Genomic DNA, 25,271 nt, shown 5'->3' with positions numbered 1-25,271 from the left:
TTTTCCCCCACATTTCCTGACCCTGGAGATGAACCTGATTTTGTAAATGTGCAGATCTTACATCAACATTATTGTCCTGTTTTCTGGTTCTAGACGACAAATATTTTAGGCATAGTTAAAAGTATCGTCCAGGTATCGGTATCGAAAGCCAGGTGTGGTTAAAGAGCCGGTGTTGAACATGTATGACATGTATGACATGTATGACATGTATGACCCGCCCTTCACATGTGCAGTGTCTCTGATCAAACCTTTATAATAAACCTCACAGAAAACCCGGCTCTGAACATTCTGAGGTTTCGTCGCTGAATAAAGAGGCGATTTTGGCCATTTTGCCTTATTTTTATATGAAAACACAAAATGACAGAAACATTTCCTCCTCACGTTTGTGTCGTTAAGTTTCTACATCTGAAACTCACCTGCAGCGTCTCGCCTTTCACGCCTTTAACGCTTTTGTTCTGCTGCTTTAAGACGATTAAACGAGCAAATCAGGAGTGTTAATGAAAGGTCAAAGGTCGTGCATCAGTCCTCTGTTTAAACACACTGGCTGTTTCCCAGTTGCCAGGATCCTCGGCGTCTCGACCACTTCGGACGTCATTCGCGTCATCACGGCGCCGCCAAGTGGTTCCATTTCACCTGGACCACTCGCCCACTCGCCACTGCACTGCAGCATAGTTTTTTCTTTTCTCGCAAAACTTTATTAGTTTGAACTCACTTTAAAAAAGTTTTGTTCCACATAAACAGTTTCCTGGCCTCTGTTGTTCATAAAACAGTTGTTTTAATGAGCATAGATTGACACGTGACCTGACGCAGCCGCTCCGGAGGCCGTTCCATTTGAGCTCAAAGGCGGCGGAGAGAGGACACTCCGCTCTGTTTTGGAGGAGCCGCCACCGAGGACGTCAACGAAGTGGCCAAACGGAGGACGGATCCTCGCAATTGAGAAACAGCCACTGTACCCGTGTGGTTAAACAGAGTCTTGTTTGGTTCATTCATTCACATTCAAGAACTGGAACATTGTTTTAAGTTACACTCAGGGCTGGGCGATATATTTGTTCCTATTTCTCCCCATGTATTCCCAATCTTCTTTTTCATTTTTTTAAAAAATTCTAAATTTTACACATTTTTTTTCTAATTCCACTCCATTTTTCACCCAAATGTATCAGAATTTATTCCCATTCTTGATTTTTTTTATTTTTATTTTCCCAATTTTTTTGTTATTTTTTACCCAATTTTCTTTTCTTTTTTTCTTTTCTTTTTTTTTCATATATATATATATATATATATATATATATTATTTTTTAAACAAATTTTATCAAAATTTATTACATTTTTTTTCTGAATTTTAGATTTTTTTTTCTAATTCCACCCCATTTTTCACCCAATTTTATCAATGTTCATTCCCAATTTTTTTTTCAAAATTTCCCACATTTTTTCTAATTTCTCCCAATTTTATCCACATTTTTCCCCTAATTTTCCCCCCAATTTATTCCTCTATTTTGTACATTTTTTATTTTTCTTCCCCCACATCCCTTGTCGCTGGCGATCACCTCGACAGTTTCGATCCGATCTTGTAGCCGATATATCGCCCAGCTCAGAAACGCCGAGGCTCAGTATTTGTCTTGATGCAGGACCTTTCCTCCGCCGCTCTTTCCGGGTCCCGCCCCTCCTCTGAGAACCACAGACCAGACCCTGGAACTCTCCGTAAGCCCCTCCCCCTCTCCGTAAGCTCCTCCCACTCCCCGCTCCGCCCACTCCGCGCCGTCTCGTTCCCACAGAGACTGCCTCCCGCTCTTTCTAATCCGCCCCGTGTTTTCTAGCCCTCCCTTTTACCGACGGACTCCGAACCCGACGCCAAGATTTCGCTTTATTTTCTCACGTTGTTTCCTTTCGCTGCCGTTGCCATGACGTCACCACAGGAACCCGTCTCGGAGGATTGTTTGTATGTCGTATTTTCACCGTGTCGCGTCCGCGTTTTCCGTTACGTCTCGACATGGCGTCTCAAAGATCATTCATGAATTCCACCGGAAGCAAAAAGAGAAAAGATGAAACGTTTTGTTCTTTAAAGCCACAGTTTGAGGATCATTAAAAAACTGCACATGTTTATTTTGGGAACTTAAGGAAGCAGAAAGTGATATCTGTAATCAATCAAACAAGCCGAGTGTCTGAAAAGGGCTGAGGGGTTTAAGGGCTGTCCCCGGGGAATCCAATATGGCCGACAGGAGGGAGGACGGCGTTTATGTCGAAGCTTATCGTGACCGAAGAACCCGTTCTGTCGTTTGTCTCCGGATCCGCGGCCGGTGTCGGGACAAATCAGGCCAAAATCACATGTGTCTTCTGCTCATGAGGCACGAAAACAAACGGAATCAGAAGAAGAAGAAGCTAACAGGCTAACGCGCCAAGCTAACGGCGGCTAGCACCACTTAGACAGTGTTTATGATACAATATCCCTCTGTCTTTTCTGTCAGCGGAGGATTTAGTCTCAGAGTTAAAACAGTTACTTAGTTCTGCTTTAAACATTTTATTGACCTTTCACCCCAAGGACACAACGAATGTGAAACGTTCCACTGGCTCGATATACGTTTGTTAAGTGATGATGTCATCGCTCCACTTCCGGGTCAAACGGAGCTTTAGTTGTTTTCACTTTAACGGGATTTGGCTGATTTGAACCACAGGCTTTTTCCAACCTGATCCACAGAAACGGCACTTTAACTCAAGGCTTTTCTCACATTAATGATCTCATTATTGTTTACATACACAAGGAAGTTTAAATATACAAATATCTCGTCTCATGAGCTATATTATATATTATATTATATTATATTATATTATATTATATATGATATAATATAATATAATATATTATATGAAACAGCTGTTGACCTTCTCTCTCTGCTGTTTTTGCAGCCGGAGATTCAGAAAACGTTTGTATTTTTTCCATGTTTGTCGATGGAACCACAGATATCACATAACAAAGGCTCGCTGTCTGAAGGCGGAGTCACTTCCGGATCGCCGGCGGCCATCTTGCCACAGGGAAGCTTCTGGGAGCTCTGGTATCTGAACACTCTGATCTCGCTGAAATCGCTTTGGTTTCTTACAAACGTTTTTAACGTGGCTGTAACTCCGAATGTTGAAATGAAGATTTTTTATTCATACGTTTGCAGCGTCAGAACTACATCTCTGACGTTTACAACAAACCAAACCGTTTTGGATACTGAGCGAGCTCCCTGTGACAAGATGGCCGCCGTGTGCGGACGGCGCCTCCATCAGGCGTGTACGAGACGTCTCGCCTTTATCATGTGATCTATGGATGAACTCTCAGGTTTGGACCCGGAGTGGCTGATTATTGTGTGACGTTGCTCTTAACAGACGTATAGCGCCCCCTCCAGGAGCAGAGCCCCCTCCAGGAGCAGAGCCCCCTCCAGGAGCAGAGCCCCCTCCAGGAGCAGAGCCCCCTCCAGGAGCAGAGCCCCCGCCCCCGTCCCGTGTCCGTGTCCCGACCCCGGCCGCTCTGTGTGCTTTGTTTGGTTGTAAATACAGACTCTCCTCCTCCATCGTTCTCTTTGGTTTCTGTCTTTGTGGCATTCGTGAGAGGTGAGAGTAGGACAGCGCTGGATGTTCAAAAGATACAGAGCTCTACGGATATATATTTAAAAAAGAAAAAACGTTACCGGGAGAAGGTTCTGTAGAAAACCCGTTTCTAAAGTGTCACATCGTTCATAGCAGGTTTAGTTTTTACGTTCACTTTCTTTCTTTTCTTTTCTACAAACGACCTGGAGCGTCCCACGAGTCTCGACCTTTTGGACGAACAGACCAAACATTTATGAACATTTTGTTCTAAAGAAAATAAATATAAATTATGTTATACACCACGGGCGTCTGTCTGTGTCTTTGCCAACGTTCCAAAGCGAGTGGAGCAAGTGGAGCTGATATAACCGCTGTTCTATTACATAGTGTAAATATATAAAGTGTTTAAAGCTGTACATCCTTTTCTAACGGTTCAAAATTTCAGGTCGATGTATCAGAGGTCGACCTGGCTCCGCCCCCTGCAGCAGATACAGACGTGGACACTTGGTTTCTGATATATTTGAACTCCTGTTTCCAGGTGAGAGTTTTTATGAATCCTTAAAAACCACATGACAAACTGATAAAGACATAAGATTTATTCATATTTATAGTTCAATCCAACGCAGCTCTTTTAAATACGACTCACCAGGAACATGAGGGAACAGTGTATTGTGTACTGTGAGTATGCAGTTTGCAGTAGAAGTACATGAAGCGGGCACTAACAAACGGACGGCTCCTCCACGGCGGCCGCGCCCTCGGTCGCCGCCTTCACACACTTGGCCATGGTCTGGGACGCTCTGGAGATGGAGTCTGCAACACAGGAGCTCAGCTGAGACACGGGGACCAGGCGGACATGACTACCTTACATCATCATCGTCATCATCACCATCATCATCATCATCTACTCATTTACACATTTAACTGTTTCAGATTCAAGATTTAAGTGATTAAGGCTAAAGCACAAACAGGCGGGAAAGAAGAGTTTGGAGCTAAAATGTTTGGACTTTATTGTAGAGACATTTCAAGTTTGATCTCAGCTCAGAAACAAGTCAAATCAAAGCCTTTTTACTACATTTGAACCTCGTACTGACACATTTGTGGCGTCTTAACTCCCGCCTTAATGTTCAGCTTTCCCCAAATCTGAAAGCTTCTTCTCGCCTGGAGAGTTCAGTCCAACGGCCTCGTCTGTGAGCCGGACTGTGTTTAGGCCACATTAATATTGCTTTTTTCCATCTGTTTTATTGGTTTTAGTTTCCTTTTTTTCTGCTTTTTTACTCGGGAGTGAAGAGGTTTTTTTATGCCACAAATGCAAAAAAAGTAAAATGTTGTTCATTTTGTAAGACTTGTAAACATTCAACCCGGGCAGTGAGGGGGAAGTTTAATATTGATATTATTGATTTGTTTAAGATTAGTTTAGTTTTAGACAAATGTCTGCAGTAAAACAGTGAAACCATGAGGTCACTGTGGAGGATTCTGCCTCACTTTAAACTGTTTCAAACACTGTCCGGGTTTGTTATGCAGATGTTCCTGGTTATGCAGATGTTCCTGGTTATGCAGATGTTCCTGGTTATGCAGATGTTCCTGGTGTTCCTGGTGTGAGGCTCACCTGTCATGTAGAAGTCTTTGACTGACACCTGGGGGGGGACGAGCGGCGCTGAGATCAGCTCCTGCTTCACCGTCTGAAACACCACAAAGCCTGGTCAGAAACAGAAGACTGAAGGATCTGGGCCTGACCCGGGGGCCTGACCCGGGGGCCTGACCCGGGGGCCTGACCCGGGGGCCTGACCCGGGGGCCGGACCCGGGGGCCTGACCCGGGGGCCTGACCCGGGGGCCGGACCCGGGGGCCTGACCCGGGGGCCAGACCCGGGGGCCTGACCCGGGGGCCTGACCCGGGGGCCTGAGCGGGGGGCCTGACCCGGGGGCCTGAGCAGGGGGGTCTGACCTGAGCCAGCTCCAGGGCCTGTTTGAAGTAGTTCGCCTCCTCCACGTCGTCGTACCGGACCAGGTTGGGCGACACTTCGGCGAGTCGCGCCCGCACTTCATCCAGCGAGTCGTACGGCAGCGCCACGCCCGCCAGCTGAGGGTCACACGGACACGGCGTGAGGGAAGCACACGGACACGGCGTGTTAGAGGTTTGTTCTTTAGACGAGAAGCTAAAGCCTGACCCTGAGTCTCCCCTTAAAGGATCTAACGTTGGCCCAGTTTTTCCCGCTCGTACCTCGGACACGGCGTGTTAGAGGTTTGTTCTTTAGACGAGCAGCTAAAGCCTGACCCTGAGTCTCCACCTAAAGGATCTAACGTTGGCCCAGTGTTTTCCCGCTCGTACCTCGGACACGGCGCGCAGGATCCTCCAGTCCTCGCGGGCCATTCCGGGCGGGGTCACGGCCACCTTGGTGTGCTGGCTCCGCCCCTCTGTGTTCACGTACGTGGCGTTCTTCTCCGTGTAGGCGGCTCCCGGGAGGATGATGTCCGCCATCGGGGCGCCCACGTCGCCATGGTGACCTGAGGCAGGGCCGGGGAAAGGGTGAGACTGCAGGTCATATACAGGGTTACGGCGTTTCCTTTAATGGAGTTTTATTCTCCATCACGACCACGGTCTGTGCTTACGTTCAGCCAGTCTGACGGCAGACGTCCTGAGGCTGAACGTGCCCCTAAAGGTAACGGTGTAGGACACTCGAAACGCCATCTATGCCATATAGGGATTACAGTGATCTCTTTTGAGGCGACACCAGACTCTAACGAGATTCTTATTCCACATCATGTCCACAGCCGGGAACTTAATCTCAAACTACAGGACTGTAGACGTCCAGAGGAAAGTCATGCTGAACATGGGTTAGTCCAAAACGCCATAAGAGACACACTCGCACAGGGATTACAGTAATCTCTTTGGAGGTAAGACACAACTCTCACTGGGTTCTTCTTCCTCATCATGTCCACGACCTTCATCCATGATCTCTCACTCTTACCCTGGTAGATGACGAGGCAGCCGGGGGCCAGGTCGGCGCGGCTCACACAGCCCGCGTCGGCCCCCAGCAGGAACAGCACCTGCGGGGGGTTCTTCCTGATGGCGTCCACTCCGGGTTTGTACCCCAGGTCCAGCGCCGCCACCTGGCTCGCCACTCTGCGGGAGGAGAGCGGCGTTAAGGACAGGCAAAGACACGCCCCCCCGCGGTGTGTGTGGCGTGTGTGTGGCGTGTGTTTACCGGTGGAGCACGTTCAGCACCTTCCAGCCCTCCTCCACGCCGCTGCTCGCCCTGGCGTTCTGCGCGATGGTGGAGACCGCGGCCAAGATGGCGGCTCCGTCCTCCCTCTGCAGAGCCGAGCTGCCGACCACGACCACGGGCCGCTTGGCCGCGCCCAGGACCTGCGGCACAAGGCGCCTTTACTTCCTTCATTTCCTCTTTACTTCCTTCATTTCTTTCCTCTTAATTTCCTTCCTTTGTAAAGTGCAGATTAACTGTATACTGTTAACATGCAGATCCTCCAGAGATCAGATCCGATCTTGCAGTCGATATATCGGGCAGTATCGGCCTGCGTGCTGTTACCTGACAGAAGGGGTGGCTGCCGCTCGCCAGCTCCTTCAGCACCGCCGTCTCTTCTCCCAGATGGTCGTAGGAGTAGCTCAGGTCCACGCCGTGTCCCACCAGCGCCACCTGCAGCTCGTTGTGGAGCCAGCTGGAAGCACAGGGCGGTCAGGTCAGAGGTCAGAGGTCAGAGGTCACAGGACACACTCGCGCTCCTCTCACCTCTTCCGGATCCGGGCGTTGAAGAGCGGCGCCTCGTATCGGGGGTTGGTTCCCACGAGGAGGAGGAGGTCGCTCTCCTCGATGCCCGCGATGCCGCTGTTCAGGAGGTAGTTGGAGCGCAGGTCAGTGCTGTGGAGAGAGAGGAGGGTGAGGAGGGTGAGGAGGGTGAGGACACGCCTGAGGACACGTCTGAGGAGCACGCCTGAGGAGCACGCCTGAGGACCACGCCTGAGGACACGCCTGAGGGACACGCCTGAGGACACGCCTGAGGACACGCCTGAGGAGCATGCCTGAGGAGCACGCCTGAGGACACGCCTGAGGAGCATGCCTGAGGACCACGCCTGAGGACACGCCTGAGGAGCATGCCTGAGGACACGCCTGAGGAGCATGCCTGAGGACCACGCCTGAGGACCACGCCTGAGGAGCACGCCTGAGGAGCACGCCTGAGGACACGCCTGAGGAGCACGCCTGAGGACCACGCCTGAGGAGCACGCCTGAGGACACGCCTGAGGACACGCCTGAGGACACACACACGAACATGAAGCCCTTACCCCGCCCCCGCCGTGGGGAACACCTCCTCCGTGCACAGGTTCTCCGAGTCCAGGCGGTTGAGCAGATCTTTGAGGGAAACCAGAGCCTCGGCGTCGGCCATTCCTCCGGCGATGGCCGCCACCGCCGCGCCCTCCACGCCCTGGAGCTGAGGAGGGAAAAGCACAAAGGAACTCACACGTCTGAGGACGGAGGGAAGTCCCTGTGAGGAGGAGATATGTGAGACTGAGGAGAGAGAGGACGTACGGCTCCGGCCACTCGGGTCAGCGCGTCCTCCCACGTGGTCGCGCTGAGCTGCCCCGAGGCGTCTTTCACCAGCGGCTGAGTCAGACGCTGCCTCTTCAGACCGTCGTACGCAAACCTGAGGCAGGAGGAACATTTCAGAGCATTAGACCAGTGATAATACACCCGATAACCAGGTATATTTATATGTGTGAGCAGGTCTGCCTCTGCTCTGATCTTATTAAACAAAACAACAATAACATCACGACTTCCTTCTTGAATGAGTGAATATCCATGGACTGAGGCGGTCGTGAATGTGCAGCTCAACACATTTACAGTTTAGGACAAACCTTCTGCACTTTTGAGCCGAGGCTGTTTGAAAAGGAGAGGGGGAAGTAAACACGTACTTAGTCCCGCCCCTTTGAAGTACTCTCAGTATCTATGTACTTCCTTATAACGATCATGTGAGCTCTGTGACCTCAGTCCCAGCTGTCAGGAACACAGTGTGAATACGACCGACCAACATCTGCTTTACAACAGCTGCACATCAAAAGTCATCCATTCTTTGCATTGATACTTAAACTGTCTGATATTTCCTTTTCATTGACTTCACACTGAAGAAGATCCAATACTGGAGCTGGAGATGATAATTATCGGGCCTAATGATCGTCCCTCTGACCTCTGACCCTGTACCTGGTCCTGTCTGAGATCCACTCGTCCCTCTGACCTCTGACCCTGGTCTTGTCAGAGATCCACTCATCCCTCTGACCCTGTACCTGGTCTTGTCAGAGATCCACTCGTCCCTCTGACCCTGTACCTGGTCTTGTCAGAGATCCACTCGTCCCTCTGACCCTGTACCTGGTCTTGTCTGAGATCCACTCGTCCCTCTGACCCTGTACCTGGTCTTGTCTGAGATCCACTCGTCCCTCTGACCTCTGACCCTGTACCTGGTCTTGTCTGAGATCCACTCGTCCCTCTGACCTCTGACCCTGTACCTGGTCTTGTCTGAGATCCACTCGTCCCTCTGACCTCTGACCCTGTACCTGGTCTTGTCTGAGATCCACTCGTCCCTCTGACCTCTGACCCTGTACCTGGTCTTGTCTGAGATCCACTCGTCCCTCTGACCTCTGACCCTGTACCTGGTCTTGTCTGAGATCCACTCGTCCCTCTGACCTCTGACCCTGTACCTGGTCTTGTCTGAGATCCACTCGTCCCTCTGACCTCTGACCCTGTACCTGGTCTTGTCTGAGATCCACTCGTCCCTCTGACCTCTGACCCTGTACCTGGTCTTGTCTGAGATCCACTCGTCCCTCTGACCTCTGACCCTGTACCTGGTCTTGTCTGAGATCCACTCGTCCCTCTGACCTCTGACCCTGTACCTGGTCTTGTCTTAGATCCACTCGTCCCTCTGACCCTGTACCTGGTCTTGTCTTAGATCCACTCGTCCCTCTGACCCTGTACCTGGTCTTGTCTTAGATCCACACGTCCCTCTGACCCTGTACCTGGTCTTGTCTGAGATCCACTCGTCCCTCTGACCTCTGACCCTGTACCTGGTCTTGTCTGAGATCCACTCGTCCCTCTGACCTCTGACCCTGTACCTGGTCTTGTCTGAGATCCACTCGTCCCTCTGACCTCTGACCCTGTACCTGGTCTTGTCTGAGATCCACTCGTCCCTCTGACCCTGTACCTGGTCTTGTCTGAGATCCACTCGTCCCTCTGACCTCTGACCCCGTACCTGGTCTTGTCTGAGATCCACTCGTCCCTCTGACCTCTGACCCTGTACCTGGTCTTGTCTGAGATCCACTCGTCCCTCTGACCTCTGACCCTGTACCTGGTCTTGTCTTAGATCCACACGTCCCTCTGACCCTGTACCTGGTCTTGTCTGAGATCCACTCGTCCCTCTGACCTCTGACCCTGTACCTGGTCTTGTCTGAGATCCACTCGTCCCTCTGACCTCTGACCCTGTACCTGGTCTTGTCTGAGATCCACTCGTCCCTCTGACCTCTGACCCTGTACCTGGTCTTGTCTGAGATCCACACGTCCCTCTGACCTCTGACCCTGTACCTGGTCTTGTCAGAGATCCACTCGTCCCTCTGACCCCGTACCTGGTCTTGTCTTAGATCCACACGTCCCTCTGACCCTGTACCTGGTCTTGTCTTAGATCCACTCGTCCCTCTGACCTCTGACCCTGTACCTGGTCTTGTCAGAGATCCACTCGTCCCTCTGACCCTGTACCTGGTCTTGTCAGAGATCCACTCGTCCCTCTGACCTCTGACCCTGTACCTGGTCTTGTCTGAGATCCACTCGTCCCTCTGACCTCTGACCCTGTACCTGGTCTTGTCTGAGATCCACTCGTCCCTCTGACCTCTGACCCTGTACCTGGTCTTGTCTGAGATCCACTCGCCCCTCTGACCTCTGACCCTGTACCTGGTCTTGTCTGAGATCCACTCGTCCCTCTGACCTCTGACCCTGTACCTGGTCTTGTCAGAGATCCACTCGTCCCTCTGACCCTGTACCTGGTCTTGTCTGGGATCCACTCGTCCCTCTGACCTCTGACCCTGTACCTGGTCTTGTCTGAGATCCACTCGTCCCTCTGACCCTGTACCTGGTCTTGTCTTAGATCCACTCGTCCCTCTGACCTCTGACCCTGTACCTGGTCTTGTCTGAGATCCACTCGTCCCTCTGACCTCTGACCCTGTACCTGGTCTTGTCTGAGATCCACTCGTCCCTCTGACCTCTGACCCTGTACCTGGTCTTGTCTGAGATCCACTCGTCCCTCTGACCTCTGACCCCGTACCTGGTCTTGTCTGAGATCCACTCGTCCCTCTGACCCTGTACCTGGTCTTGTCTGAGATCCACTCGTCCCTCTGACCTCTGACCCTGTACCTGGTCTTGTCTGAGATCCACTCGTCCCTCTGACCTCTGACCCTGTACCTGGTCTTGTCTGGGATCCACTCGTCCCTCTGACCTCTGACCCTGTACCTGGTCTTGTCTGAGATCCACTCGTCCCTCTGACCTCTGACCCTGTACCTGGTCTTGTCTGAGATCCACTCGTCCCTCTGACCTCTGACCCTGTACCTGGTCTTGTCACAGATCCACTCGTCCCTCTGACCTCTGACCCTGTACCTGGTCTTGTCTGAGATCCACTCGTCCCTCTGACCTCTGACCCCGTACCTGGTCTTGTCTGAGATCCACTCGTCCCTCTGACCCTGTACCTGGTCTTGTCTGAGATCCACTCGTCCCTCTGACCTCTGACCCTGTACCTGGTCTTGTCTGGGATCCACTCGTCCCTCTGACCTCTGACCCTGTACCTGGTCTTGTCTGAGATCCACTCGTCCCTCTGACCTCTGACCCTGTACCTGGTCTTGTCTGAGATCCACTCGTCCCTCTGACCTCTGACCCTGTACCTGGTCTTGTCTGAGATCCACTCGTCCCTCTGACCTCTGACCCTGTACCTGGTCTTGTCACAGATCCACTCGTCCCTCTGACCTCTGACCCTGTACCTGGTCTTGTCTGAGATCCACACGTCCCTCTGACCTCTGACCCTGTACCTGGTCTTGTCACAGATCCACTCGTCCCTCTGACCTCTGACCCCGTACCTGGTCTTGTCTGAGATCCACTCGTCCCTCTGACCTCTGACCCTGTACCTGGTCTTGTCTGAGATCCACTCATCCCTCTGACCTCTGACCCTGTACCTGGTCTTGTCTGAGATCCACTCCTCGTTGATGTCCTCGTGGAGCCGGGGCATGACCCTCATCACCTCGCCCCCCCTCGTGCTCACGATGATGTTGGAGCCCACGGCGTCCAGCACGTCGATGGATTCTATTTTCCTACAAACAGAGAGGAGTCAGGAGGACAGAGGGGGAGTCAGGAGGAGTCAGGAGGACAGAGAGGAGTCAGGAGGACCGAGGGGGGTCAGGAGGACAGAGAGGAGTCAGGAGGACAGAGGGGAGTCAGGAGGACAGAGAGGAGTCAGGAGGACAGAGAGGAGTCAGGAGGACCGAGGGGGGTCAGGAGGACAGAGAGGAGTCAGGAGGACCGAGGGGGGTCAGGAGGACAGAGAGGAGTCAGGAGGACCGAGGGGGGTCAGGAGGACAGAGAGGAGTCAGGAGGACAGAGAGGAGTCAGGAGGACCGAGGGGGGTCAGGAGGACAGAGAGGAGTCAGGAGGACCGAGGGGGGTCAGGAGGACAGAGAGGAGTCAGGAGGACCGAGGGGGGTCAGGAGGACAGAGAGGAGTCAGGAGGACAGAGAGGATTCAGGAGGAGTCAGGAGGACAGAGGGGAGTCAGGAGGACAGAGAGGAGTCAGGAGGACAGAGGGGGGTCAGGAGGACCGAGGGGGGTCAGGAGGACAGAGAGGAGTCAGGAGGACCGAGGGGGGTCAGGAGGACAGAGAGGAGTCAGGAGGACAGAGAGGATTCAGGAGGAGTCAGGAGGACAGAGGGGAGTCAGGAGGACAGAGGGGAGTCAGGAGGAGTCAGGAGGACAGAGGGGGGTCAGGAGGACCGAGGGGGGTCAGGAGGACAGAGAGGAGTCAGGAGGACAGAGGGGAGTCAGGAGGACAGGGGGGTCGGCCGTACCTGGTCTCCCACGGCCGCGCGGTGAAGGCGTAGGGCTTGGACGTGAGCGCTCCCACCGGACACACATCGATGACGTTCCCCGACAGCTCGGACAGGAACATCTTCTCCACGTACGTCCCGATCTGCAGGTTGTTCCCCCGGCCGGTGGTGCCCAGGTCCTCCACGCCCGCGATCTCACTGGCAAACCTGCAGACGCACACGGGTCAGGAGCTGCTGGAGAAGAGCCCGCCCCACCCTCGTCACCACCCTCGTCACCCGCCTCACCGGACGCAGCGCGTGCACTGGATGCAGCGGGTCATGATGGTCTTGATCAGGGGCCCGATGTTCTTGTCCTCCACGGCCCGCTTGGCCTCCGTGAAGCGGCTGCGGTCCGAGCCGAACTGCATCGACTGGTCCTGAGGCAGAACACGGGGAACTTCATCACTCCATCCAGGGACACGCGGTCTCACGCAGAGGGTACTGTACCTGCAGGTCGCACTCCCCGCCCTGGTCACAGATGGGACAGTCCAGAGGGTGGTTGGCCAAGAGGAACTCCATCACGCCCTCCCTGTGGAGCACACACGTTTATGATTCTGACGTTTACAGGAGAGACTGACCCGGGTCATACCTGGCCTTCCGCGTCTTCTCTGAGTCTGTGAGGATGTTCCAGCCCTTCATCACCGGCATCGCACAGGCCGCCACCGGCTGCCCAGGAAGAGGAGGTCAGAGGTCAGAGGTCAGTCTACAGGAGAACATTCTACAGGAGGACATTCTACAGGAGAACATTCTACAGGAGGACATTCTACAGGAGCACATTCTACAGGAGGACATTCTACAGGAGAACATTCTACAGGAGGACATTCTACAGGAGAACATTCTACAGGAGGACATTCTACAGGAGGACATTCTACAGGAGGACATTCTACAGGAGGACATTCTACAGGAGGACATTCTACAGGAGGACATTCTACAGGAGGACATTCTACAGGAGGACATTCTACAGGAGGACATTCTACAGGAGAACATTCTACAGGAGGACATTCTACAGGAGGACATTCTACAGGAGGACATTCTACAGGAGGTCAGTCTACAGGAGAACATTCTACAGGAGGACATTCTACAGGAGGACAGTCTACAGGAGGACATTCTACAGGAGGACATTCTACAGGAGAACATTCTACAGGAGGACATTCTACAGGAGCAGGGCTGAGCACCGTTACACTCCTTCAATACAGATACTAAATCATTTGTCAAAACTGGTTAATAATGTTCATTTAATCCGTTTCGTTCCACTTCATTTCTTTTACATTTGTAGCATTTGTTTGAGGTGAAACGACCAAGAAACTTCCCTAACGACAAAAGAGCAGCTTTTATGATTTTCTCAATTGTTTTCCCCATTTTGCCCCAAATTTTCCCATTTTTTTGTCTTCCATTTTATGCTATTTTTGTCCCAAATGTTCCCCGTTTTTTTCACCAATTTTCCTCACACCCCTGTCGTTTTTCCCAGTTTCCCTTCACATTTTTCTATTGTCCCAAATTTCAATCTTTCCCCCAATGTTTTCCTTTTTTAAATGTTCTTCTTGCCCAAAATTTCCCCAGTTTTTTCCCCAACAACAAAAGAGTAGTTTATTTTTTTCCCCCAATATTTTTTCAATAATCCCTCCCAAATTTTTTCTCCCACCAATTTACCCAAAATGTTAATTATTTCCCCCAAATCTTCCCTGTTTTTTTCCTCAACATTTTTTGATTTTTCCCCCAAATGTTTCACTTTTTATTTCCTTGACATTGCGATGACCAACAGCATCAACACTCTCGGTATCAGACTGTTTTAACGCCGCCCGGAGGTAATTCACAAACAAAGAAGAGGATAAAAGACCTTGGGCGCTTTCTCGATCTCCACCAAACACATGCGGCAGTTTCCGGCCACAGACAGACGCTCGTGATAACAGAACCTCGGGATCTGGATTCCTGCTTTTTCACACGCCTGAGGGAAAAGGAGCAGAATCGTCCCGTATTAACAAACCATACATTTTAAAGCGGACGTTTTAAATCCGTTCACCTGCAGAACTGTGGTCCCCGCCTCCACCTCCACCGGCTTCCCGTCCACAAACACCTCCACCATGTTACTGGCAGCTCGCACTGAAACACACACTCACGGGTCAATAACACACACGGGCTCATCTCGGGGTAAAAACACTCACCGGAGCTGGAGGGAGCCAGGCCGGCCTTAGCGGCTCCGGCCAGAGCGCGGCCCACGGTCGGCAGGCGCAACATGACGCTGGACACGGGAGAAAAACAGAAAACATGAGACAAGAAACAACAGCAGCCATAACGAGTGAACACGGGAGGCCATGATATAAACATCCTAAATCAGACTGAGACTTCCATCTGACTGAGAGTCTCAACAGTTCCATTGTATTTCATTAAGTCTTGTTTGGAGACAATCTGATAAATAAAAAGTCATTGATTACAGAGTGAGCAGTGAGAGAAATAATCCAAATTTAGAAAACATAAATGTAGGAAAAACTAGGGGGAAAGATTATGAAAAATGGAAAAACATGGAAGAAAAAAATTGGCAAAATTGCAAAAATTCAAATAAAATTGGGGGAAATTTGCTAAATATTGGGAAAAAATGTGAAAGTTTTGAAGCCTGTTCAAGATAATTATCTTTTTGAGCAACAAAGTGATGTAAACTCAGACACTGCAGCACATTCTTGTTTATTTCTGATTCCCCCAAATGTTTTATTTTTATTTTTTTTATAATTTGTATTTTTTTATTGAATTTGTACATGGCACATAAATCACTGCAGTATAATACAAAAATAAAAAAGAGAAAAAAATAAAAATAAAAATATATATATAAAAAAAGTGAATAAATAATAATAATAAAAATATTGAAAATGTTATTTATTCATTTTTTTTATTATTATATTTTTTATTTTTCTTTTTTTTTTCTCTTTCATCTTTCGCTCATCTACATTTTTTCAATATTTTTATTATTATTATTTACTGATTCCCCAAAATGATTTATGTTCATTCATGTCGCCCAAATCTCAAGGCTTCTCGCCTGGAGAGCTGTTAGGCCAGTGCAACGTCTCATTTGAAAGCTAAGGCGAACAAAACAGATCGACATGGATCTTTTTCCTTGTGTCGCTGCCTTGTTGTCGTCACTGTTTTGACTTTTTAATTGGTCACTTTTTTGTTGCTATTTTGTCACATTCCTGACGCTTTTTCAATCACTTTTTGTCTGTTTTTTTTTTATTTTTTTTTAAATGTTTTCCCCCTAGGAAGCTTTTAGATTTGGGTAAAACCAAACTGGAGAAAATGTGCTTGGTTCAGGTGAGGGTTAAGAGGTTAAATTCAGTGTCGAAACAGTGAAGTAAAATATAGCAAGACAGTTATTGAATGTTTCTTAAATCGTGCAGCCTTAACTGTATTGCACAGATCACCTCCTCATGTTAAACTATTTGTAATGTTATAATGTTATTAAAGTTTTTTCCATTTGAACCAAAGCATCAGTCAGAAAACGCGCAGCAAAAGCATGACATAATGAATCCGTGATATCATTAGCCACCGATGCTAACAACAACAAACTAGGACAGTTATAAAACAACCAAGCCCAAACATGCGACAAATGTGTCTGAACGCAAATTAAAGTTAACCCTGAAAACACACGTGACGCCTGGTGAAACCTGTGGGAGATAATTTGCCCCACAGGTCGCGGCTACATAACATTTAAACAGCGTTAGCACCGGGGCTACTCAAGGACACGGGCATGGCAGTGTCCGGTAAGGGGTTATCCGCAGTTAACGCCACAAATGTCACTTTTAAACGAGATCAGAATAATGCTGCGTGTCCTGTCGCGCGTGTGCGGTGTCGTCTTTTGGTTTAGATCCTCACCTTTCGCTATTTGGCCTTCTGGACCAGAACAGCAGCGGATAATTCTCGATAAACACACAGGACTCTGCAAGGGACGCGGACCGGAAGTGGCGTAGCTGAATTTCGCCGCTGCTGATTCGACTCATTAGCGCCGACTACTGTTAGGAAAAAAATATAAACTAATGATTGAAAGTAAAATTACAATGAAACTAATTCAAAACACACACTTTATTAGCATTTCTTTCTTTCGTTTTTTTTTTTTTTTTTTTTGCCGATGAACGTTTTTTATATTTTTATTTTTTTGTAATTAAAAAATGCTTTTAAATATCAAAACCCAAAGCGATTGTTAGTTTTTCATTTAAATCTGATTTTATTGTATTTAAACCTACGACAATTCACTTTCCTGAACATTCATGCGACGTTTTTAAAGTGTAACTACATTTCCCGTGATCCTCCCGTGAATACCGGAAGTCCGTACGTGTTCACTTTTGTGCCCATTCAGGAAGCGAACAGAAAACATCCATAAAATACCACGAACTGGTGGTTTTCCTTCAAAAGGAGTGCTGCGAATTCAGGTTGGCGTCTCACTTTATTCCATATTTCAGATTTTGTTGGTTTGTTTCACTCGTAAAAGCTCCGGAACGCGCGGTTATTGCACTTGTACCTGGCTCTGTTGTGGTGTTAGCTTCAGGCTACAGAGGCTTCTTTAAACACAGCGACAAGAAAACTGGACAGAATATTCAGAAAAACTTCCAAAAGGTTTGAAATGAATCTGTGTTCATGCAGGAATGAATGTGTCCCAGAATGTAGGAGATCAATGTGTTTGTTAGGAGATGTGGAAAGGGTCGATGCTAATGTGAGGTTTGCAGCTTTGCTCTGACAGTCACACCTGATCCCAGTAATTACTAATAAACCAGTGAGTCGCCTTATAACAACAGTAATAATCATTCGTTCTGTGTTTGCCTGTAGTCAGGACATGTCCAACTGCAGCTGCCATGTTTTTGTGTTATTTTAGTTTAATTAATGAAGTTAATTCCAGAACATATCTTTATTTCATGCTAGTGTTTAGAGCTATGTTCATTACTACTGTTTTACTAATGTATTACTACTGTATTTCTACTGTATTTCTACTGTATTACTACTGTATTACTACTGTATTACTACTGTACAGGAGCGACACAGGAATGCCAGGCTGATCCCAAATGCAAACGCAGCTGTTCTTGTTGCTGCTCTCGTGAACTGTGACTGAACCGGTTAGACTTTTGGAGAAAAAAATATGACAATCAATAAATAAAAACCTGCCTTGAATATTGTAATAAAAAAACTGGCTAAAAAAAATAAAAAAATAAAAATAAAAATAAATGTGGGAATATAGGAGGGAAGTTGAGAACATGTTGCTTCATAAATAGGGGGAAAAAAATATTGGAAGAATTTAGAAAAAAGGAGGGAACATTTGAGAAAGAATTGAGGAAAAATAGTGACAAAATTAGGAAACAATTTGGGAAATATAGGGGGAAATTCAGAACATATGGGGGAATATTGCTTTAAATGTAGGGGGGAAATGGGTAAAAAATTTAAGAGAAAAAAGAGAAAAAAGGGAAATATGGGGAACATTGCTGACAAAATATGGGGAAAAATGGTGAATAAATATCAGAAAAATTTAGAAGAAACGAGGGAAATTTGAGGAAAAATGAGGAAAGAATTTGGGAAATATAGGGGAAAAATATGGGGAACATATGGCGGAACATTGCTTTAAAAATAGGGGGGAAAATAGGGAAAAAATTCTGTGAAAAAAGAGGGAAATATAGGGGAGCGTTGCTTGGGTAAAATGTGAAAAAAAATAGGAAATATGGGGGAACATTGGAAAAACATGGGGGGAAAACAAAATTGGAAAAAAATTGAGAGGTATAGGGGAAAAAAATTAGAAACTATATGGGGAACATTCCTGAAAAAATAGTGAGAAAAATAGGGGACACGTTTTGAGCTTAGGACGTTTGCAGGATGTTGATACTTCTGAGAATGAGATGGATTTTCGCCGCTCCCGCTGCCTGTTTAACGCCTGTTTAACGCCTGTTTAACGCCCGTTTAACGCCCGTTTAACGCCCGTTTAACGGCCGCCGCGCTCTCCCCGCAGCACCATGTTACCCCTGACCTCCAGCAGCAGTAACGGCTCCCTGAGCTCCAGGGACGCGGCGCGGCACACGGCGGGCGCCAAACGCTACAAGTACCTGCGGCGCCTGCTCCACTTCCGGCAGATGGACTTCGAGTTCGCGGTGTGGCAGATGCTCTACCTGTTCACGTCGCCGCAGAGAGTCTACAGGAACTTCCACTACAGGAAACAGACCAAGGACCAGTGGGCGCGCGACGACCCCGCCTTCCTGGTGCTGCTCAGCGTCTGGCTCTGCGGTGAGGCCGGACTCGCCTCGCGGTGTCGGGACGTCCAGGCTGATGTTCTGTGTCTCCTCAGGCTCCACCGTGGGCTTTGGTTTGGTGCTGGACATGGGGGCCGTGGAGACGCTGAAGCTCCTGCTGTGGGTGGTGTTCGTGGACTGCATCGGGGTCGGGCTGCTCATCTCCACCCTCATGTGGTAACAAACCTCCGCCTCCAAACGACGCCTTCAGGGACGGCTCGTGAAGTAAAGTCATGACTCTGTCCCTCAGGTTCGTCACAAACAAATACCTCCTGAAGCAGCCGAGCAGAGACCTGGACGTGGAGTGGGGCTACGCCTTCGACGTCCACCTCAACGCCTTCTACCCGCTGCTCGTCATCCTGCACTTCCTCCAGCTCTTCTTCATTAACCGTGAGTGAGCGTGTTAGCGTGTGTTAGCGTGTGTTAGCGTGAGTGAGCGTGTGTTAGCATGTGTTAGCGTGAGTGAGTGTGTGTTAGCATGAGTTAGCGTGAGTGAGTGTGAGTTAGCGTGAGTTAGCGTGTGTTAGCGTGTGTTAGCATGTGTTAGCGTGAGTTAGTGTGTGTTAGCATGTGTTAGTGTGTGTTAGCATGTGTTAGCGTGTGTTAGCGTGAGTTAGCGTGAGTTAGCGTGAGTTAGCGTGAGTTAGCATTGTTAGCGTGTGTTAGCGTGAGTGAGTGTGTGTTAGCGTGTGTTAGCGTGAGTGAGCGTGTGTTAGCGAGTGTTAGTGTGTGTTAGCGAGTGTTAGCGTGTTAGTGTGTGTTAGCGTGAGTTAGCGTAAGTTAGTGTGTGTTAGCGTGAGTTACCGTGAGTTAAAGTGTGTTAGCGTGTGTTAGCGTGAGTTAGCATGTGTTAGTGTGTGTTAGCGTGAGTTAGCGTGATTTAGCGTGAGTTAGCGTGAGTTAGCGTGTGTTAGCGTGTTAGCGTGAGTTAGTGTGAGTTAGCGTGTGTTAGCGTGTTAGCGTGAGTTAGCGTGAGTTAGCGTGAGTTAGCGTGTGTTAGCGTGTTAGCGTGAGTTAGCGTGAGTTAGCGTGAGTTAGCGTGAGTTAGTGTGTGTTAGCGTGTTAGCGTGAGTTAGCGTGTGTTAGCGTGTGTTAGTGTGAGTTAGCGTGAGTTACCGTGAGTTAAAGTGTGTTAGCGTGAGTTAGCGTGAGTTAGCGTGTGTTAGCGTGTGTTAGTGTGAGTTAGCGTGTGTTAGCGTGAGTTAGCGTGTGTTAGCGTGAGTTAGCATGTGTTAGTGTGTGTTAGCGTGAGTTAGCGTGAGTTAGCGTAAGTTAGTGTGTGTTAGCGTGAGTTACCGTGAGTTAAAGTGTGTTAGCGTGTGTTAGCGTGAGTTAGCGTGAGTGAGTGTGTGTTAGCGTGAGTTAGCGTGTGTTAGCGTGTGTTAGCGTGTGTTAGCGTGAGTTAGCGTGTGTTAGCGTGTGTTAGCGTGTGTTAGCGTGAGTTAGCGTGTGTTAGCGTGTGTTAGCGTGAGTTAGCGTGTGTTAGCGTGTGTTAGCGTGTGTTAGCGTGAGTTAGCGTGTGTTAGCGTGTGTTAGCGTGAGTTAGCGTGAGTTAGCATGTTAGCGTGAGTTAGCGTGAGTTAGCGTGTGTTAGCGTGTGTTAGTGTGAGTTAGTGTGTGTTAGCGTGTGTTAGCATGTTAGCGTGAGTTAGCGTGAGTTAGCGTGTGTTAGCGTGTGTTAGTGTGAGTTAGCGTGTGTTGGCGTGTGTTGGCGTGAGTTAGCGTGTGTTAGCGTGTGTTAGCATGTGTTAGCATGTTAGCGTGAGTTAGCGTGAGTTAGCGTGAGTTAGCGTGTGTTAGTGTGAGTTAGCGTGTGTTGGCGTGTGTTAGTGTGTGTTAGTGTGTGTTAGCGTGTGTTAGCATGTTAGCGTGAGTTAGCGTGTGTTAGCGTGTGTTAGCGTGTGTTAGTGTGAGTTAGCGTGTGTTGGCGTGTGTTGGCGTGAGTTAGCGTGTGTTAGCGTGTGTTAGCATGTGTTAGCATGTGTGAGCGTGAGTTAGCATGTGTTAGCATGTGTTAGTGTGTGTTAGCATGTGTGAGCGTGAGTTAGCATGTGTTAGCATGTGTTAGTGTGTGTTAGCGTGAGTTAGCGTGAGTGAGCGTGTGTTAGCGTGTGTTAGCGTGTGTTAGCGTGTGTTAGCGCGAGTTAGCGTGTGTTAGCGCGAGTTAGCGTGTGTTAGCGTGAGTTAGCGTGTGTTAGCGTGTTAGCGTATGTTAGCGTGAGTTAGCGTGAGTTAGCGTGTGTTAGCGTATGTTAGCGTATGTTAGCGTGTGTTAGCGAGTGTTAGCATATGTTAGCATATGTTAGCGTGTGTTAGCGAGTGTTAGCGAGTGTTGGCGTGTGTTAGCATATGTTAGCGTGTGTTAGCGAGTGTTAGCGTGTGTTAGCGAGTGTTAGCGTGTGTTAGCGAGTGTTAGCGTGTGTTAGCATATGTTAGCGTGTGTTAGCGAGTGTTAGCGTGTGTTAGCGTGGGTTAGCGTGTGTTAGCGTATGTTAGCGTGTGTTAGCGTGTGTTAGCATGTTAGCGTGTGTTAGCGAGTGTTAGCGTGTGTTAGCATGTTAGCGTGTGTTAGCGAGTGTTAGCGTGTGTTAGCGTGTGTTAGCGTGTGTTAGTGTGTGTTAGCATGTTAGCGTGTGTTAGCGTGTGTTAGCGTGTGTTAGCATGTTAGCGTGTGTTAGCGAGTGTTAGCGTGTGTTAGCGTGTGTTAGCGTGAGTTTGCGTGTGTTAGCATGACGCTCTTTTCCTTTGTGCTTTCACAGACATCGTGGTGATAAACTCCGACTGGTTCGTGGGTTAGCATGTTAGCGTGTGTTAGCGAGTGTTAGCGTGTGTTAGCGAGTGTTAGCGTGTGTTAGCGTGTGTTAGCATGACGCTCTTTTCCTTTGTGCTTTCACAGACATCGTGGTGATAAACTCCGACTGGTTCGTGGGATACTTCGTGGGAAACTCGCTGTGGCTCGTGGCCATCGGATATTATCTCTACATCACCTTTTTAGGATATAACGGTGAGGCCTCAGTGTTTCTTCTGGAAGATCTAACATCAGTCACGACCATTTAACGATACCGGTCTGGTAAAAGAAAACAAAACATTTTTTACCCAAGGTTTGACGCTGTTGGTCCAGGGACAAAACAAAAAACACTTTCCAATTTTCCTTTTTTTTATTATTATTTACTTATTTTCCTTAATTTTTTTTGTTAGATTTTTTTTTTATTTTTCTCCTTATTTTTCCACATTTTTCCAAGTTTTTCCCCTCATTTATCCTTATTTTTTTTGCCATTCCTCCCCAATTTTGTTTCTAATTTAGTCTAATTTCTTATTTGCAAATTTCCCCCAAGTTTTCCTTTTTTTTGCCCCTTATTTTTTTTTTACACTTTTGTTTCTTCATTTTTCCATTTTTTTGTTTTTTTCAAAATTTTCTCCAGATTTTTCCCAGTTTTTCCCTCATTTATTCCTTATTTATCTGTATTTTTTTTCCATTCCCCCCGAAATTTTTTCCTAATTTAGTCCTCATTTTTTCTCAAATATTTGCTATTTTCCCCCAAAATCTTCCCTTTTTTTGCCCCTTTTTTTTCCATCCTTTTTTTTCTTTTTTTTTTTTTTAATTTTTCTTTCTTTTTTTGCCACGATGTCCCACAAATTATTCCTAATTTTCCCAAAATTTCTCTACATTGCAGATGAACCTGATTTTATAAATATGCAGATATTCCACACATTATTCTTCTGTTTTCTGGTTATTTCAGTCCAGGTAGACACAGAAAAATCGTTCAGGTATCGGTATCGAAAACCAAGAATCGTTAAACCACTGGTATCGAAGAACACGTAACAGTTTCCAGCCCATGACTTGACAAAAAGCAAAGTGAATTAAATATATCTGAAGAGTCTGATAATGAAGCGTCTGCTTTGTTTGCTGAGGTTCTGTCTCCATCTAGTGGTTATTAAACGGTATTGCAGAAAACAATATGAGGGAAAAACCTGGACTTTTCCTCCAAAAATACAACATTTCAGCTTTAAAGGCAAGTGTGTTTACATTTTTAGCTACGAGACAGAGCCAGGTTTAAACGTGTGCTTTTATTTTCAAACATGTTGGTTCCAAAGATTTGCTCAGAAGGATTTTGGATCTTGTTTAGTTTTTGAATTTTATTGGTGACAAAAAAACGTTTTATCTCATTCTCAGGTTTGCATGAATAAATCAGGCAGGAAAGCTGTAGCAGAGGAGTCAGAAACAAAGTATATCTACTCCTACCCAGACTTACTCCAGTAGTGTTTTAGTTGGAGATAGTTTTTTCCACAATCTTAAAAATAAATGTCCTTTTTCGAATCGATTTTTTATGTTTATTTTCCAAAATTATTTCAACTATTTTTTTCTCTTTCTCCCCCACATTTTTAAATCTGTATTGACTTTGGAGACCCTCCCAGTAAAGTCCTCCTCTCTCCTCAGTGCTGCCCTTCCTGAGGAACACCGTGGTCCTGCTCTACCCGTTCGCGCTCCTCGTCCTCGTCTACGTCCTCTCCGTGTCTCTGGGCTGGAACTTCACACGAGGACTCTGCGACTTCTACAAATACAGAGTCCGATAAGAAGGATCTGAGAGACGTTTGTACATGGATTTGTAAATACCAGGTTGTAAAATATGAAACGAAGGAAGAAGCTTTGACGAGGTTTTGTTGTACATTCCAAAGCTCTTTCAATAAACGCTTTTATTTACAGAAAAGACCAGGATTTTGCTTCTGTTCCTGCGTCACATGGAAAACGGCTGCAGGAACATCTGAAAAACCTTTGTTTTTATTTATCGAATGTGAAAAGTAAACAGTGAAGAGACTCTTTTAAACGGAGCTAAACTCACTGTGATCATGACGTCACAGCCTTTGCTCCGCCCACTCCCCTCTGCCTGGGCGGGGCTTGGATGGGAGAAGCCAATGGAGTGAGTGAACCAAAACGATGTGTCAATCCATCCGAGTCTCTAAAAGTAAATATATATAAATATTGATACTCCATAATAAGTGTCATTATTAGACGATTCACTCAAACGGACGTGACGATCACATCGATGTTTCTCTGTGTTTCAAACAGAATGACTCACTGACGCTGAGCCTGTGTCATAAGTCTGTAAAGTCCCTTTAATGTGTAAATATTCAGAGTTTTAAAATGTTGAAACTGAGTCTTTTCCTTCATGTCCTCATGACCTTTTCACCACAACTGAAATCCTGCACTCACACGTGTGACCTGAGGTGGCAGCAGTGAGTAGACAATGGCCAACTTTCATTTAGCCCAGGGGTGTCCAAAGTGCGGCCCGGGGGCCAAATGCGGCCCTCAGACCAATTTTTGGTGGCCCTCTGCCTTCTTGCTGAATCGGGACACATCACCAGAGAGAGACCTTTTTATTTGCAATGTAATAATTCCACACAATTCTAACCAAACAACGAACCTTTTCCTGTGAGACTGAGCTGCACGAAGGTTTGAGCAGAAATAAAGGAGTGGGGGCGATTTAAACCTCTGCTAGTCAGAGGTTTTGCGGCACTAACCACCGAGCTATGGCCCTTCACCCTGTGTACGCTTCAGTGTGCGGCCCCACAGGAAAAAGTTTGGACACCCCTGATCTAGCCCCTTTAAGGACGTCAGAAAGTGCATAACACACGGCCACCAGGGGGGGCTGTTTCCCCAATGATCAGCCCTGACAGAGGAGCAAACATAAACATAAACATAAACATCCTTCCAATCGTCTTCAGGTGAGCTGATGAGTCCTGGTCCTGACTCTGGTTTGGAACATGTTATAATGATCCTGTTCCCATATACACGCGTGTGCGGTTTTTAACCCTTGACTCTCCCAGGAGGGGGCGTGGCTCAGCAAAGGTCCCAGGATGTTGCTCCCGTGTGTCCTGACTGTGACACACTTGGTTTACATGCGAGTCTAATCCGGCTAACGATGAGACCAGACCTGTCCCGGTCACGTGACCCTGACCCGAGGCCCAGAGGAGCAGAAGAGGAGCAGCAGAGGAGCAGCAGAGGAGGAGCAGCAGAGGAGCAGAAGTGTCTTGCCCATGAGCACGTCGTCAGCCTGTCTCCACAGCTGCAGCAGCAGGAAGTGCAGCTGAGCTCTGCAGGTGGTTGTTTTAGACGTGAGGAAGCGGGCCGTGCCATTTCTCCAATCGCGGGAGGCGTCGGGAGGTTCCACTGCCTTAAACCCGGGGGGGACCTGCCCGTCACGCCTCTTCGGTTTGTGCCACTTCCTCTTGGTACATTTGGAGAGAGCAGCACTTCCTCTTTCGGCTGGCGTGAGTGGAAGCTTCAGCGACGCAGCAGCAGCAGCGCAGTTCTGTTACAGTAAAGATGTTTTAGCGACTCCTT

The 25,271-nt window shown here is 48.2% G+C and overlaps 2 protein-coding genes across 2 annotated transcripts; one reads left to right on the top strand and one right to left on the bottom strand.

Moving 5' to 3' along the window:
* Window positions 1–4,233: 4,233 nt before the first annotated feature.
* ndufs1 (NADH:ubiquinone oxidoreductase core subunit S1) lies at window positions 4,234–16,658 on the bottom strand. Its single transcript, XM_079581937.1, has 19 exons — window positions 16,539–16,658; window positions 14,840–14,916; window positions 14,698–14,789; window positions 14,515–14,622; window positions 13,267–13,343; window positions 13,125–13,206; window positions 12,924–13,054; window positions 12,660–12,845; window positions 11,775–11,909; window positions 8,104–8,218; window positions 7,860–8,005; window positions 7,309–7,437; window positions 7,108–7,237; window positions 6,766–6,926; window positions 6,529–6,683; window positions 5,889–6,064; window positions 5,505–5,639; window positions 5,168–5,240; window positions 4,234–4,371 (listed from the first exon to the last, which is right to left on the bottom strand). The coding sequence occupies exons 2-19, from the start codon at window positions 14,910–14,912 to the stop codon at window positions 4,280–4,282; spliced, it is 2,196 nt and encodes a 731-aa protein (XP_079438063.1). The 5' UTR covers window positions 14,913–14,916; window positions 16,539–16,658; the 3' UTR covers window positions 4,234–4,279.
* A 326-nt stretch (window positions 16,659–16,984) lies between these two features.
* On the top strand, window positions 16,985–23,507 carry unc50 (unc-50 homolog (C. elegans)). The gene is made up of 6 exons (XM_079581919.1): window positions 16,985–17,092; window positions 18,652–18,923; window positions 18,985–19,105; window positions 19,179–19,318; window positions 21,825–21,932; window positions 23,367–23,507. The coding sequence occupies exons 2-6, from the start codon at window positions 18,656–18,658 to the stop codon at window positions 23,501–23,503; spliced, it is 774 nt and encodes a 257-aa protein (XP_079438045.1). The 5' UTR covers window positions 16,985–17,092; window positions 18,652–18,655; the 3' UTR covers window positions 23,504–23,507.
* Window positions 23,508–25,271: the final 1,764 nt, after the last annotated feature.

Source organism: Gobius niger (assembly GCF_951799975.1).
Source record: "Gobius niger genome assembly, chromosome: 23".
In the NCBI taxonomy this organism is placed as follows: Eukaryota; Metazoa; Chordata; class Actinopteri; order Gobiiformes; family Gobiidae; genus Gobius; species Gobius niger.
The sequence above is the reverse complement of the archived record's forward strand: the minus strand, read 5'-3'. Positions and strand labels throughout refer to the sequence as shown.